The 12,447-nt window shown below is 45.3% G+C and overlaps 1 protein-coding gene across 1 annotated transcript in view; it reads left to right on the top strand.

The window, feature by feature from the left end:
* Positions 1-12,447, top strand: part of CACNA1E (calcium voltage-gated channel subunit alpha1 E) — a 560,326-nt gene that overhangs the window by 334,505 nt on the left and 213,374 nt on the right. The window contains exons 8-10 of the mRNA XM_082473793.1: positions 3,608-3,711; positions 4,829-4,981; positions 6,144-6,325. Of these exons, the coding sequence (XP_082329919.1) occupies positions 3,608-3,711; positions 4,829-4,981; positions 6,144-6,325 (439 nt within the window). The remainder of the gene's footprint in view (positions 1-3,607; positions 3,712-4,828; positions 4,982-6,143; positions 6,326-12,447) is intronic.

Here is a 12,447-nt window from a genome sequence, read left to right as displayed (position 1 = left end):
TTTCCCATTCTCATAGCACTTTGTAAACACCTCTGTTCTGACACTCTTCACGGTGAATTATAATCATTTCATTTCCGTGTCTGTCTCCTTCCACTAGACTGAGGGCCAGGGCCTTTTCCTCTGGTTCACTTCCCCAGAGCCTCTCGCGCAGGCCTGCTCCGGACAAGGCTCGGAGTTGTGCTGAGCTGAGTACTCTTCAGTACTTGGGTTTTGCCAGGAGGCAAGTCTTTGAATTTTGAGTCTTCCTCTTTCCTCCCTCCCTCTCTAACTCTCCCACTGAGGGCTGGGCAGATCTTGCCCTGTGGGATCTGTTTGAGAGCAGGAGTCTTAGCGGTACATCAGAAGATCCTCATTAGACCCTACAATGCTCGAGGCCAGATTTCCAGTGCACTCCTGTATGCTCACACAGGCGCGTGTTTGGGTAGCAAATCAGCCGTGCTATCCTAACCTTTTCATTGATAAGTTCTAGGGTCTCTGCTTCAACACGTTTATTACTTTCATCAGTGCAGTTTTGAGCATTTATTGAGCACCTTTTACTTGCCAGACCCTGGGCTAGGTGTGGGGCCTGTCGAGATGAGGAAGACAGTGTCTCCAGGTGAGATGCTCTGGATCTCAGAGGGTAGACAGATGAGAACACAGAGACTTCCTTTGGGACGTGGTAAGGGCAGTGATGGCGGTGGGCACGGAATTTTATGGGAGCTCAGAATAGGGCCCTTTTCCTTAATTATCTTTTCCTCTAAGGAGCCCATTGCTCCTGTTTCTGACAGGTGGACTGGGGAGCCAAATTGTGATTCCTGCCCTCAAAGATGATTTGAATACTAGCAGGCAGCCAGTGGCCAATGTGCAGCAGCCAGAGGTTCAGTTGACAACCCTCCTGCACTGGATGAAAGAGAAGAAAATTCTGAGGGCCAGGGGAGCACAGGGCCACAGGCGCACAGCCCTGCCTGAAGTGTCATGGGGACTGGGGAGAGGTTGGTTCAGCTGAGGGTAAAAAGGGCCTGGACACATCTCGTGGCTGGCCACGCGAGGCCCCTGCACCATATTTTTGCTTCTCTCTTTGACGTTAGGTTTACTTTTCTTCTCTTTCCCATGTCATCATCCCTGTTTCTCTGACATTTGCTTCTCCACCAGCTTTCATTTCTTCTTATTTCCCTTATTGCTTTCATCTCCACATTTCCTTTGCTCACTGCCCATCCTCTCATTCTCCTTTCCCTCTACTGCTTTCTTTTTCTCTCTACACCTGTGCCTTCTTGCCCTTTAATGTCGTCCTTGGCCTCCTACCTCTGTGTTCCAAAATGTACCTTGTTCATCTCTGGGCTGGGGAGGAGATTTTCATATTCAGCGGCCCTTCTTATGATATGAAAGAGCATCTCACCTGTATCTGGGTATCCTAGGAAACAGAACTCTGGTTTCTGAACGGGGCAGATTCTATCCACCGTGTTTGTAAGACAGCGAACCAGAGGGAAAGCAGCCTCCACGCGTGCCCCTCCGAAGACTGAGAGTACAGTGCTCCTTCCCTTGTTAGCAGAATCAGGGGAGCAGTGACACCATTCTCCTGGGGTTCTGCTTCTCTATCACTGTACCTATCCTTGAAGCTTCTCTTTCTCTCTCTCTTTTTTCCTTTGTTTTTTTCTATTTCTGTCCTGTTTTTCACTCCTGTTTTCCATGTTTCTCCTTGTTCTCTCTTCTCTTCAGTTTTTTCCTACTTACTAGAAATTACATCCTTCCCCTCCCTAATGTTACTCTTTGGCCTTGGAAGATAGCGTCAAAAGCAGTGTCTCCTAAATTCTCTGCTTTTAAGATGAGAGGATGGAAGTTTGGGTTGGGAGAGACAAAGAAAACCTAGCTCCTGAGATGCTTTATGAGACTAAACTTTCTTTCTGGTTCTGATTTTGAGATTGGATCAATATAGAATTATAGAATCTTAAGGTTGAAAGAAATCTCTATTGGTCATTTAAATAACCTTCAACCCAATGTTGGAACCCTCTTACCTTCGTAAAAGAGAGTTCTTCTCTCTGTCCTTGAATACTTCGAATGTCGGGAAGTCACTACCACATAAAGCAGCCCACTTGGCTGTTGGCCAGCACTGCTTGTATCAAAGTTACTGCTCGTGATTATAATCTGGATCTGTGTAATTTGTCTCTGTTGATCCCATATCTGCTTTCTAGAGATAATAGAGCGTAAACCTTTTATTCACGTATTAAAGGGACTTCAAGGTATCTTGAATGTCCAATGTCAGAGAAACAGGGTTGATGACATGGGAAAGAGAAGAAAAGTAAACCTAACGTCAAAGAGAGAAGCAAAAATACGGTGCAGGGGCCTTGCGTGGCCAGCCACGAGATGTGTCCAGGCCCTTTTTACCCTCAGCTGAACCAACCTCTCCCCAGTCCTCCAAAGCCCCTTAAAATAATTAAGTGAAATAAATCATTCTTGCCACCCTTTGACCATATAGAAAACTCAGTTTTCTGAATGAGTCATTCCCCAATAGTTCCACATAGCTGAAATTGTCCTGGAAGTTGTAAGGAAGAAAAAGCACTACCCTACAGAAAGAAGACTAAAATTAGACAAAGTTGTAAAGGCAATATTATTAACATTTGTGTTAGCTATAATGTCTGTTTTGCACGTTATAGTTTACAGAACACTCATAACATTCAATACCATGTCGTTTTATTTTTGTAACTAGGCCATGGTACTCCCCCAGTTTGCAGATGAGGGTAGTGTGGCTCATAGAGGTTGACTGGCCTCAAGGCACCCAGTTCACAAGTGCATGAGTCAGGACTGAAACCCAGTTCTTCTGACTCTTAGTCTTCTGCTGTACCTGTCATAAATACTTAAGTGTCTTTGTTTCTCCAAAGTACCTGCAGTGTCATGGGATTATATGAAATAAATTGTCTCCTCAAGACAAGGTACTTGGTGTACACAATCTAATAGGATTGTTACGGATTTTTGTTGTGTGTGTGTGTGTTCCTGGATATGGCTTTGGAAGTAGAAAAGTGGAAACAAAGAAACCAAATCCAGGTCACACAGTGATTTGGGGGCAATTACAAAAATACTGCATGGGGACCAGTGACGTTATTCCCTAAGTATAAGCATCAGAGTGATTGATTTTGTTTGGTAAAAATTCTAAGCGTCAAGGTAAAGAAGAGTGAGTTACTCCATTACTGCAGTTAATCCAGAGAAATTTCCTGAAGGCGATAGGAGACAGGGGAATCTAAGAAAATTTTAAAATAAAATATGTGAGGCCCTTGGTAGGTTGGAAAGAGGGGAAGGAAATTGGCAAGGGGCAGAGAGGAGGGTAGGGGACACGGTTTCGGGGCAGGAATGAGACAGATGCTGGGAACCTTGTGTTTTACTAATGATTTGGAGCTAGGATTCCAATGTGATGATCAGTTTTCCTCCTTTTCGAAGTGAAACCCAGATGCGGCTAAATTTAATTCCACTCGGAATCACTGGTGATTCACCCAAGCTCAGGTGCGCCCACACGCAGCTGGCATCAGCTCTGTGTGCTTTCCAGGCTGATGATTCTTCTTTAACCCAGCTTCCCCCATGGAACAGGGGGAGAAAGGCAGACTGTGGTAACCTTGACCTTCTGTGTCTCCATCTGCAGCATCCTGGCCACTGCGGGAACCCACTTCAACACACATGTGGACCTGAGGACGCTCCGGGCTGTGCGTGTCCTAAGGCCCCTGAAGCTCGTGTCAGGGATACCTAGTGAGCACCTTTCTTCTTTCTCCTCTGCTGATAGCTTTACTGATGTGTCCTCAACCAGATCCAGGGTCGAAGAGAATTAGGGATAAACAAGAAATAATTTCTCCTGAGAGGAAGCCCCTGCAGTAATAAATAGAGGACCTGCAGCAATCTGGCATCACCTTCCACTTTAAAATTTAGCAGATTTTTTTCATATTTAAAAGATAATGAAAGATCTTTGTAAAAAATTTGGAAAGTAAAGGAAACAATACAAAATGAAAATGAAGAGTACCCATTATCCTATCACTCAGAAATAACTTTTGTTAACATTTTAGCATATTTTTTTCATTCATTTTTTCCTGTGCATTTTAATGTGATTGGGATCATGCTGTATTTTTGGTATTGGATCCCGTCATAAGCATTTGATTTTCCTGACATTAAAAATTCTTCAGAAATATGATTTTTAAATCTGTATTATAGTCTGTCTTATACGGTCCCTGACTTGGGTAGTCATTTCTACGCTGCTATTCATTTAGGTTACTTCCAGTTTTCTTTTTCTAACTAGAAATAGTGCTGCAACAAACATCTTTTTACTTAAATATTATTCAAATCTCTGATTATTTTCTTAGGCTAGAATCCTAGAAGGACAATTCTGGGTCAAAGGATATGGTGTTCTATGAACAGTGGTTGTACTAATCCTGCTTCCCCAACAGTGGGTGGGAGAGCTGTCTCTGAGATAGAGTTGTGGGGAAGATGAACTTTGTCCTTGTTCTTACAGATTTATAGCCTAGCAGGGCTGGGGTTAATTCCCTTTAGGAAAGAAGCGTATTCTAATAAGTTTCATCTATAAGAGGAATCCAGAAGACAGCATGGGTGCAATGAATAAGGGAAGGGTGATAGGCATGTAAATGATCAGGGAATGGTGAAGAAGAGGTAGGGATTGATCCCTAGGGGAGGGGGTGATGGCAGTCTTTGGCTTGACTTATCCTGGTTATCCCTTTGTGAATTGCTTTATCATCTCAGGATCAATGGTTCTTTTCCCTCAAAGACTTGCCCCTCTTCTCCCAGGAAGAAGTCAGCCTGCCGTATCAGGTGGTGCTAAGCGAGGGTTCCATTTATCATTCTCTTTCTTTCCTTCTAGGCTTGCAGATTGTGTTGAAGTCCATCATGAAGGCCATGGTGCCTCTTCTGCAGATTGGTCTTCTGCTCTTCTTTGCCATCCTGATGTTTGCTATCATTGGCTTGGAGTTCTACAGTGGGAAGTTGCACCGAGCTTGCTTCATGAACAATTCAGGTAGGGTCACTATTTTCTGACTTCTGCTTCTTCCTTCCTCTCTCCTCTGGTCATTGAGGTAATTTCAGGGCATTTGGAGGCTGGTTGGAAAAGTATGTCCTATCCCAACCCTAGGATTAGAATCGGAGACTTCCTAGTCAGCAGCTTTATGAGGCACAACCAGCCTAAAGATACCCATTGTGCATTGATATCGCAAAGCGAATAACCTCTTAGGTTTATAGTTTATTTCAATAGAAGGTCTCAGCTGCCCCATCCCTTGGTAGGAGGCTATCAGAATGCATGTCAAAAACCTTCTGCCTGAAGAATTACCCTTTGTATATGGCCTCTTTGGCCCACAGCCAGAGAGACCAGGAGTCCAGAGTCAGATCTGGGGCCCTCCAGATCTTGCAGACATTTTCCGTCCATGCTCGAGCTCATGACCTTCCCCCTCTCTGCTGTGACCCACACATAGTGTGGAAGAACTGAGGGAGTTCTGAGCATGACTTGGCAGGGGTGCTTGGGAGATTAGTAGGGTACACAGATCTGGCATTCTTGTCTCCCTGTATCTTCTTTGTTCTTTTCAAGTTCAGTAGAGTGCTTTAGGAGGAAAGGGAGCAGGGGAGAGGTTGAAGGAGCCCAATTAGGTACCATGTTTTTATGAAAAGAATCTTCAAAGGACACCTTCCACGTTGGATTTTTATTTTTTATTTTTGTCTTATTTAAGATGAGGAATTTAGGCCATAAAAACAAGGAGTTAAGATCCACGGAAAGGACTGTAGTTTATAATTGTTCCCAAGGAACCCAGAAAGAACTCAGGGTCTATCCTGGAGTCTAAAGTTAGAAAATCTGTAAGATTCTTTCAGCTCAGACCTTTCTGGGTGACCCAGTGCTGTAAATTCCCGTGGGACTCAGGAGAAGGTAGAAGATGTGACCTGAGGAAAGAGTGGGGGGGGGGCATGTGGAGCAGGCTTCATTTTCACAGGAGGTTGGGAAACATTGGGTTGAACACATGGTATGTGAGCTGTGAGGTGTAGAGATGCCAGAGAAGGGTAGGAGCCAGAGACAAAGAAGGACAAACCTTTCTGTGGGAAATAGAATTGCATGCTTGTGGCCTCCTGGGATCATTTCCAGCTCATGCTAAGCATCATGTGGTTTATCCCCCACCCTCCAAATGTGTCTGCAGGTATTCTAGAAGGATTTGACCCCCCTCACCCATGTGGTGTGCAGGGCTGCCCAGCTGGTTATGAATGCCGGGACTGGATCGGCCCCAATGATGGGATCACCCAGTTTGATAACATCCTTTTTGCTGTGCTGACTGTCTTCCAGTGTATCACCATGGAAGGGTGGACCACCGTGCTGTACAATGTGAGTAGAGCTGGCGAGGGGCCGGAGCAGGAGGGAAGGATCATGGAATGGGGCTTCTGGCATGGTTTGGGCTGGTTAGTCTGAGAAAAGGGAGGGCTGGGGATGTGTGTGTGTGTGTGTGTGTGTGTGTGTGTGTGTGTGTGTGTGTGTGTGTGTTTGTGTGTAGACTCAATCATGGTTGCCCTCCCACAGGCTACCTTTACCTTTCCTTCTAACCTGATTCCGTCTGTATAAATAATGGCTGGAACACAGGGTGGCATACAAAAAGCCCCCTTTAGAAGGACTTCTGGACATAATCTATACTTAGTAGTTTATTGGCCTCTGTTTTTTGGCCTCTTGCTAAGTACACAGCTTCTTAATATAGTTAGGAAATTACATGCCATTTTGATGGGTGAACTGCTAGTTAAATCAGATCAACTCAGCCGTTGTGTTCTGCTACTGGTTCGACATGGTGGTGGGATTCAGTGAGGGGCACCAAGAGGTATAGATTTGTTGGTTGCTGTCTTCAAAGAGCTTACCACTGGTCCGGGAAGGTATTCCAGTAGTTCCCACCCCTGGCCACACATTAGAATCAGCTGGAAGGGGGCTTTAAAAATTTACACCGCCTGGGCTCTACTCCAGACAAGTTAAGTAGGAATAGCTAGGGGTAAAGAACTGTCATTGATTTTTTTTGTAAAGCTTCCTAGCTGATTCTAATATGTAGCTACCCTCAAGAACCATTGCATTACATGCACGTAAGTAACATGCTTAATTGTAAGACTCACTAGGGATGCTTGTTGAAAATTCTGATTCACAGGCCCTTGGAGATTTTGATTTCATGTGGCTTTGAATAGTTGGTGAGCTGAGCTACATTTTTTACACGTGCCCCTGGTGATTCATGTGATCAGGCATGTTGGGAAAGTTCTGAGTTGGTGTACAAGACAAGGCTATCTAACTGTCTGTGTGGGACGTTAGGGTGACCACTGAAGTGTCTTCCACCTCCCAGAGTCTGATCTCAACAAGTTATGAAAGGCATGGTGCAGAGTCTAAGTTCTAAAATGAAAGGGTGGGGAGGTGTGTGCTTTGATGCATAGGAGGCCTAGCGGGGCAAAGCAATTTGGGCAAATTGTCTTTGTAAACAGGTGCTCATAAAGGTCTGTACCCTCCTATGCATACAGCCAGCCCACCCCAAGGCAGATCCCTTTGGAGCAATCATCCATCTTACTTGCCCTCCCATAGTCTACCTTTACCTTTCCTTCTAACCTGATTCCGTCTGTATAAATAATGGGTGGAACATGGGGTGGCTTACAAAAAGCCCCCTTTAGAAGGACTTCTGGACATAATCTATACTGGAAGGAAAGGAAATGCTGTCTCAGGAGAGACTCAACCAGATTGCCATGGAGGAAGAGCCAGGGTCTGCATAAAGCCTGTACGAGTAGGTACCTAGTAAATGTCCATCACTGACCTGGACCCATTCCCAAGCTCCCAGGCAGGTAGAGCTTTGCAGAAAAGAGCCACAGGCTATTATGCCGAAGCTCTACAGGGCAGTGAAGAAGTCCCAAGGACCAGCATATGCCCAGAAAGCCCAGGGGTTATGTGTGACCTAGAAAACCCTTGAGGACACTCTGGGATTCTCACCAGTTGTGGGGTGGCAGGAAGGAGGGAAGGGACGCAAGGTTGATGAGTCCAGTCGCTCCTCATTTGAGATGTGAAGGTTGTCTTGAAGCCGTGTCACTCAGATTAACCAAGCGCCTCTGGAAATGACAGCACTGACCCCACAGCGGCTGGTGTCATTTGTGGGGCTTTGGGAGGGATGTATTTCAATTATATGTGTAGACTCACCTAAGTGATGTGATAAATGCACTGAAAGCCTGAAGGGAGAAGTGTTGCATTTGAAGATAAAGGCGAGATCTGTTGGTCCTCCGGAGCCAAGGCTCAGAAGGTACTGAGATAAACAGGAATCACTCATCACTTACATTAGTTCCTTTGTTCATTCATTCATCCATTCTTTCAACATATATTAGTGAGCATCTGTGATGTGTCAAGCAGTGTGCTAGGCACTGGGGAAACAGAGGGAGAAAAAAAGCGCCATGATCCCTGCTCTCCTGGTGCTCTCTTCAAATTCCAGTCTCTCTCAGGTTATCTATCCAACATAGGTATGGAGGTCACACAGAGACAGTGAACTTGCTCTCCTCTCTAGGTGTGCTCTACCGAGGAAGCAGGGAGAAGAGGTCAAGCTGCAGATCCTCTGAAACCTTTGATTGCATGGGCTCCCAGGGCCACAGACTCACAGTACCTCTGACAATGACATCAGTCATTGAACTTCAGTTTACTGAAGGCCTCCTGCTACCCCTGTGGCTGGATCCAGGCTTGAGGGAACTCATTGAGCTGTTGGGCTGGTTTCTGAAAAGTGGCTGGTTTCCAAAAAGTGGCTGCTTATGGGGCAGAATGAGCTCATGCCCACTTTGAAATGACATCACTTTCCAAAGCGTTGGATCTAGGGGGAGGGCATGGAGCCAGGAGTCCACAGGCAGAGGTGATGGTCGTAGTTAGATGGATAACTACCCCTTGATTCAGGAGAAGTTGGATGAAAAAGGCATCCAATTTTCAGCCAGTGGAACAAGGACAAAGTCTGGCTCCTTAGGAAGAGAAGGAGCCATCAAAGTCTGGGCTTCCTTTGAGCAGGAAACTGGGGTGTAAAGCATGGCCCAGGCAGAGCTCTCTTGCAGGAGCTGGATGCACATCCTGGAGTTAGGATTTTCTGCTACTGGAGGAAGGTTCAGAGCTGTAGACTCTTCAGTCTGGTGGGCGTAGGGCTTGCAATATATGGTGGAGTCACATCATACAAGCTTTTGTTAAAGAAACCAAAATTCAACTGAGTCAATTTCAAAGATGTTATTGATTTTATTCAACCATTCATGAATTGGGCAGCATCCCATCTAGCAGCTGGAGAGGAGCTCTGAGGAGCTGTACAAAAAATGAAAGACTTTTATAGGCAGAAGGGCGCTGGACCAGGAAGTTAGTAAAAAGTGGATTAGTTGTGGCAAGGTCACTTTCCTTTGGGGTGTGGCAGGGTTTTATCAGGAAGATGCTGGTGCAGATGACTCACCTGATCACTAGTGCTGAACAGGTGATACCAGATTGACTAGTTTAAGAGCCCATTTGTGGGAGAGGCTGACACTGAAATGAAGTTTTGGATTGGTGACATGGGGCTTAGCATAAGTGACTCTGTTTTGGACCTGTTATCTTGTTTTAAACACTTTTAATTTACCCAGATTCAACCATTTAGCTTGGAAAGGAAAGAGGATCCAGGATGGGGGAAAACAACAATTTAAATAGTACAGACTGGGCTTCCCTGGTGGCGCAGTGGTTAAGAATCTGCCAGCCAATGCAGGGGACATGGGTTCGAGCTCTGGTCTGGGAAGATCCCACATGCTGCAGAGCAACTAAGCCCATGCGCCACAACTACTGAGCCTGCGCTCTAGAGCCCGTGAGCCACAACTACTGAGCCTGTGTGCCACAACTACTGAGCCCGTGTGCTGCAACTACTGAAGCCCGCGCACCTAGAGCTCATGCTCCACAACAAGAGAACAAGACACAACAAGAGAAGCCACTGCAATGAGAAGCCTGCGCACCTCAACGAAGAGTAGCCCCTGCTCACCACAACTAGAGCAAGCCTGCACGCAGCAACGAAGACCCAACACAGCCAAAAATAAATAAATTAAAAAAAATTTTTTTTAAGTAAATAGCACAGACTAATTCACCTACCACCCCTCTCCCGCTTATGCCCGTTTAAAGTATGCGATTAGAGATGCCTAGGATCTTGGTTGAAAACGTGCAGATTCTGAAAGCCCATGTCAACGATACCTGAGTATTTATTTTTCTTCTCTTAATTTTAACTTAAGATTTTGTAATGACAAAACTTTACATATATATTAGAACTGGTTACACACCACTGAATTAACTATGAACAACTAGTCACCTGAGTACTCTAAATAGATGCATGTATATATGTATGTTTCTACATAGAGAAAAATTACCCACTGTGCCTTTTATCATTACCACTGCTAATAAGACGCAGATATAACTGTGTTGATTTCCCTTTCTACCTCTATTCCTGGAAGGCCCAATTCACCCAGCCGCTGTATTTCTTCACAAAGACCACAAAGAAAAGGGAGTCCCTATTTCCCTTTCCAATGCCTCTTCTATTCAGTGGTTACAACAAATACGTAAGATTTATTGGCGCCAGTTATAACCAAACCATTAGGAGAACCTTCCGGTTTATGCTGTACGCAGAAGCTCTCTCAAACATGTGGACTCAGTTTAACCTTTTTCTGTGTAACTTAAATGCTTCCTTGGTGTTTGCATCCCTTTTCTGCTGCACAGACCCTTCCTAAATGCCTCCTGTGACCTTGTATGGCTCTGCCATTGATTACCGTTGACTTCATTTGCATGTAGCTTTTCTCATGAGCATGCATGATTGTAAGGGTGGGGGAGAGTTCCCATCGTCAGGGCAACCTGGAGTCCTGCGTGCTGTGCTCAATTTAGTCTCTCCCAGAATTTCGACTCGGCTTGGTCACACTCCAACTGTATTCTTGGCTTCCCTCCCTCTTGTGGTAGAAAGATGCAAAGCAGTCTACGGTTCTGCTGGCTGCTTCTTCCTGTTTTGACTGTCTCTCCAAAGGTCTCCTCCATTTGCAGACTCTCCCCTCTTCTTACTAGTTTAATTCCTTTCATTGCTCCTAACCTGGATAGGTGTTGCTTCTCCAGGACAGCACCTTCTCCCTCAGTGCTGTTCACTCCGCAGATGTTACCGTGGCTCCGTTATTAACTTCTAACCTTCTCCACCTGGGTGAGATGTGGCTCTCAGATCTGGCTTTCTCCCGATTCTGGTCTGAGTCTGATTTCCCTGTTGTCGTTCTGGTTTTATGTTCTCTGCTGTTTGTGGTACCAAGAATATAATATACAGATTGCAGGGGTTCCCAATCGCTGTCTGCAGTTCCTCCAATCTGTGCTCTTCAAGTCCAGTAGTTTTGATCTGTATTTCTACATTGCATCTGTATTTTTCATCAAGCTATTTCTCTTCTCACCTGGTGCTGATAACTCACGCAGATGCGGACATTTCTTGGAGGCGTGCTGTTCTTCGGCTTTGCAGGTACGCCAGCTGTATCTGTTATGACTGCCTCGGTGCTCTGTGCTGCTGTGGGGAAGATTTTTATACTCTTTCCTGGCTTTTGGCAAGAAGAGGCAACCTGTGGTCTGTTGCTTTCTGAGAGTCTCCCTCACTCTCAGAAGTCCTTTGGTCTGTGACAGTGCCTATGACGCTCCTTTAAGTTGCCTTCTCCCAGCTACACATAGTTAATATTTGCTAAATGGTTAACAGAGAATTCACTTTTTGCCTCGTTGCTGTTTTGCTTATATATGTTGAGAGAATAATGCCATATCCGAGGGTTGGTGGAAAACTGCCATCTCCAGCTTCCTGAAGTTTCTCTGATTTTATAGTATCTGCAGAGAACGTGTTCGGTGCTGAGTTCCATGCGACTAGGGAATGTCGTCTACTCATCTCTGCTTTAGTTTTCATCACCACCTCCTCCACACGCTCTGGGAACAGAACATACTCAGAGCTCACTTGACAGATAGGGGCCAGGAACCTACCAACATCTTACGGTGTCGGAGTGATAAGGTGTACCAGCTGACCTAGGATAAGGTGTCTAGTTGGTAAAATTTGTAGACTCCTGTAACCGATCAGTCATGCTCTGGAATAGGCGGTTTTTTCCCCCACATCCCTGTCTGCACGAGCCTGTTCCTGTGTCCTTGCTGTTGTCTGGGTCTCTGTAATACAGATGACACCTGGAATCTGATACCAGTGTCTGTTCACCTGTGACTTGTCTAATACATAAAGGGATTGATAAGTGGATACCGGAAGTCAGTCTGCCCCTTTCCCATGAAGGCTGAGAGGTGAAGTAGATGGGGAGGAAGATAAAGAATTGAGTTTGGACATGAATGAAAAATTTGCGATGCTTATTTGATATGGTGGTGTAAGGAGAGAGTTGGGTAAATGAATTCAGGGTAGAAGCCTAGGCTGGAGATAATAAATTTGGGAGTTTTCTGTGTGTAGAATGGTATTTAAAGTCCAAAGACTG

This window comes from Balaenoptera physalus (genome assembly GCF_965194825.1).
Source record: "Balaenoptera physalus genome assembly, chromosome: 1".
Taxonomy (NCBI): Eukaryota; Metazoa; Chordata; class Mammalia; order Artiodactyla; family Balaenopteridae; genus Balaenoptera; species Balaenoptera physalus.
This window is presented reverse-complemented; position numbering and strand designations above follow the sequence as displayed.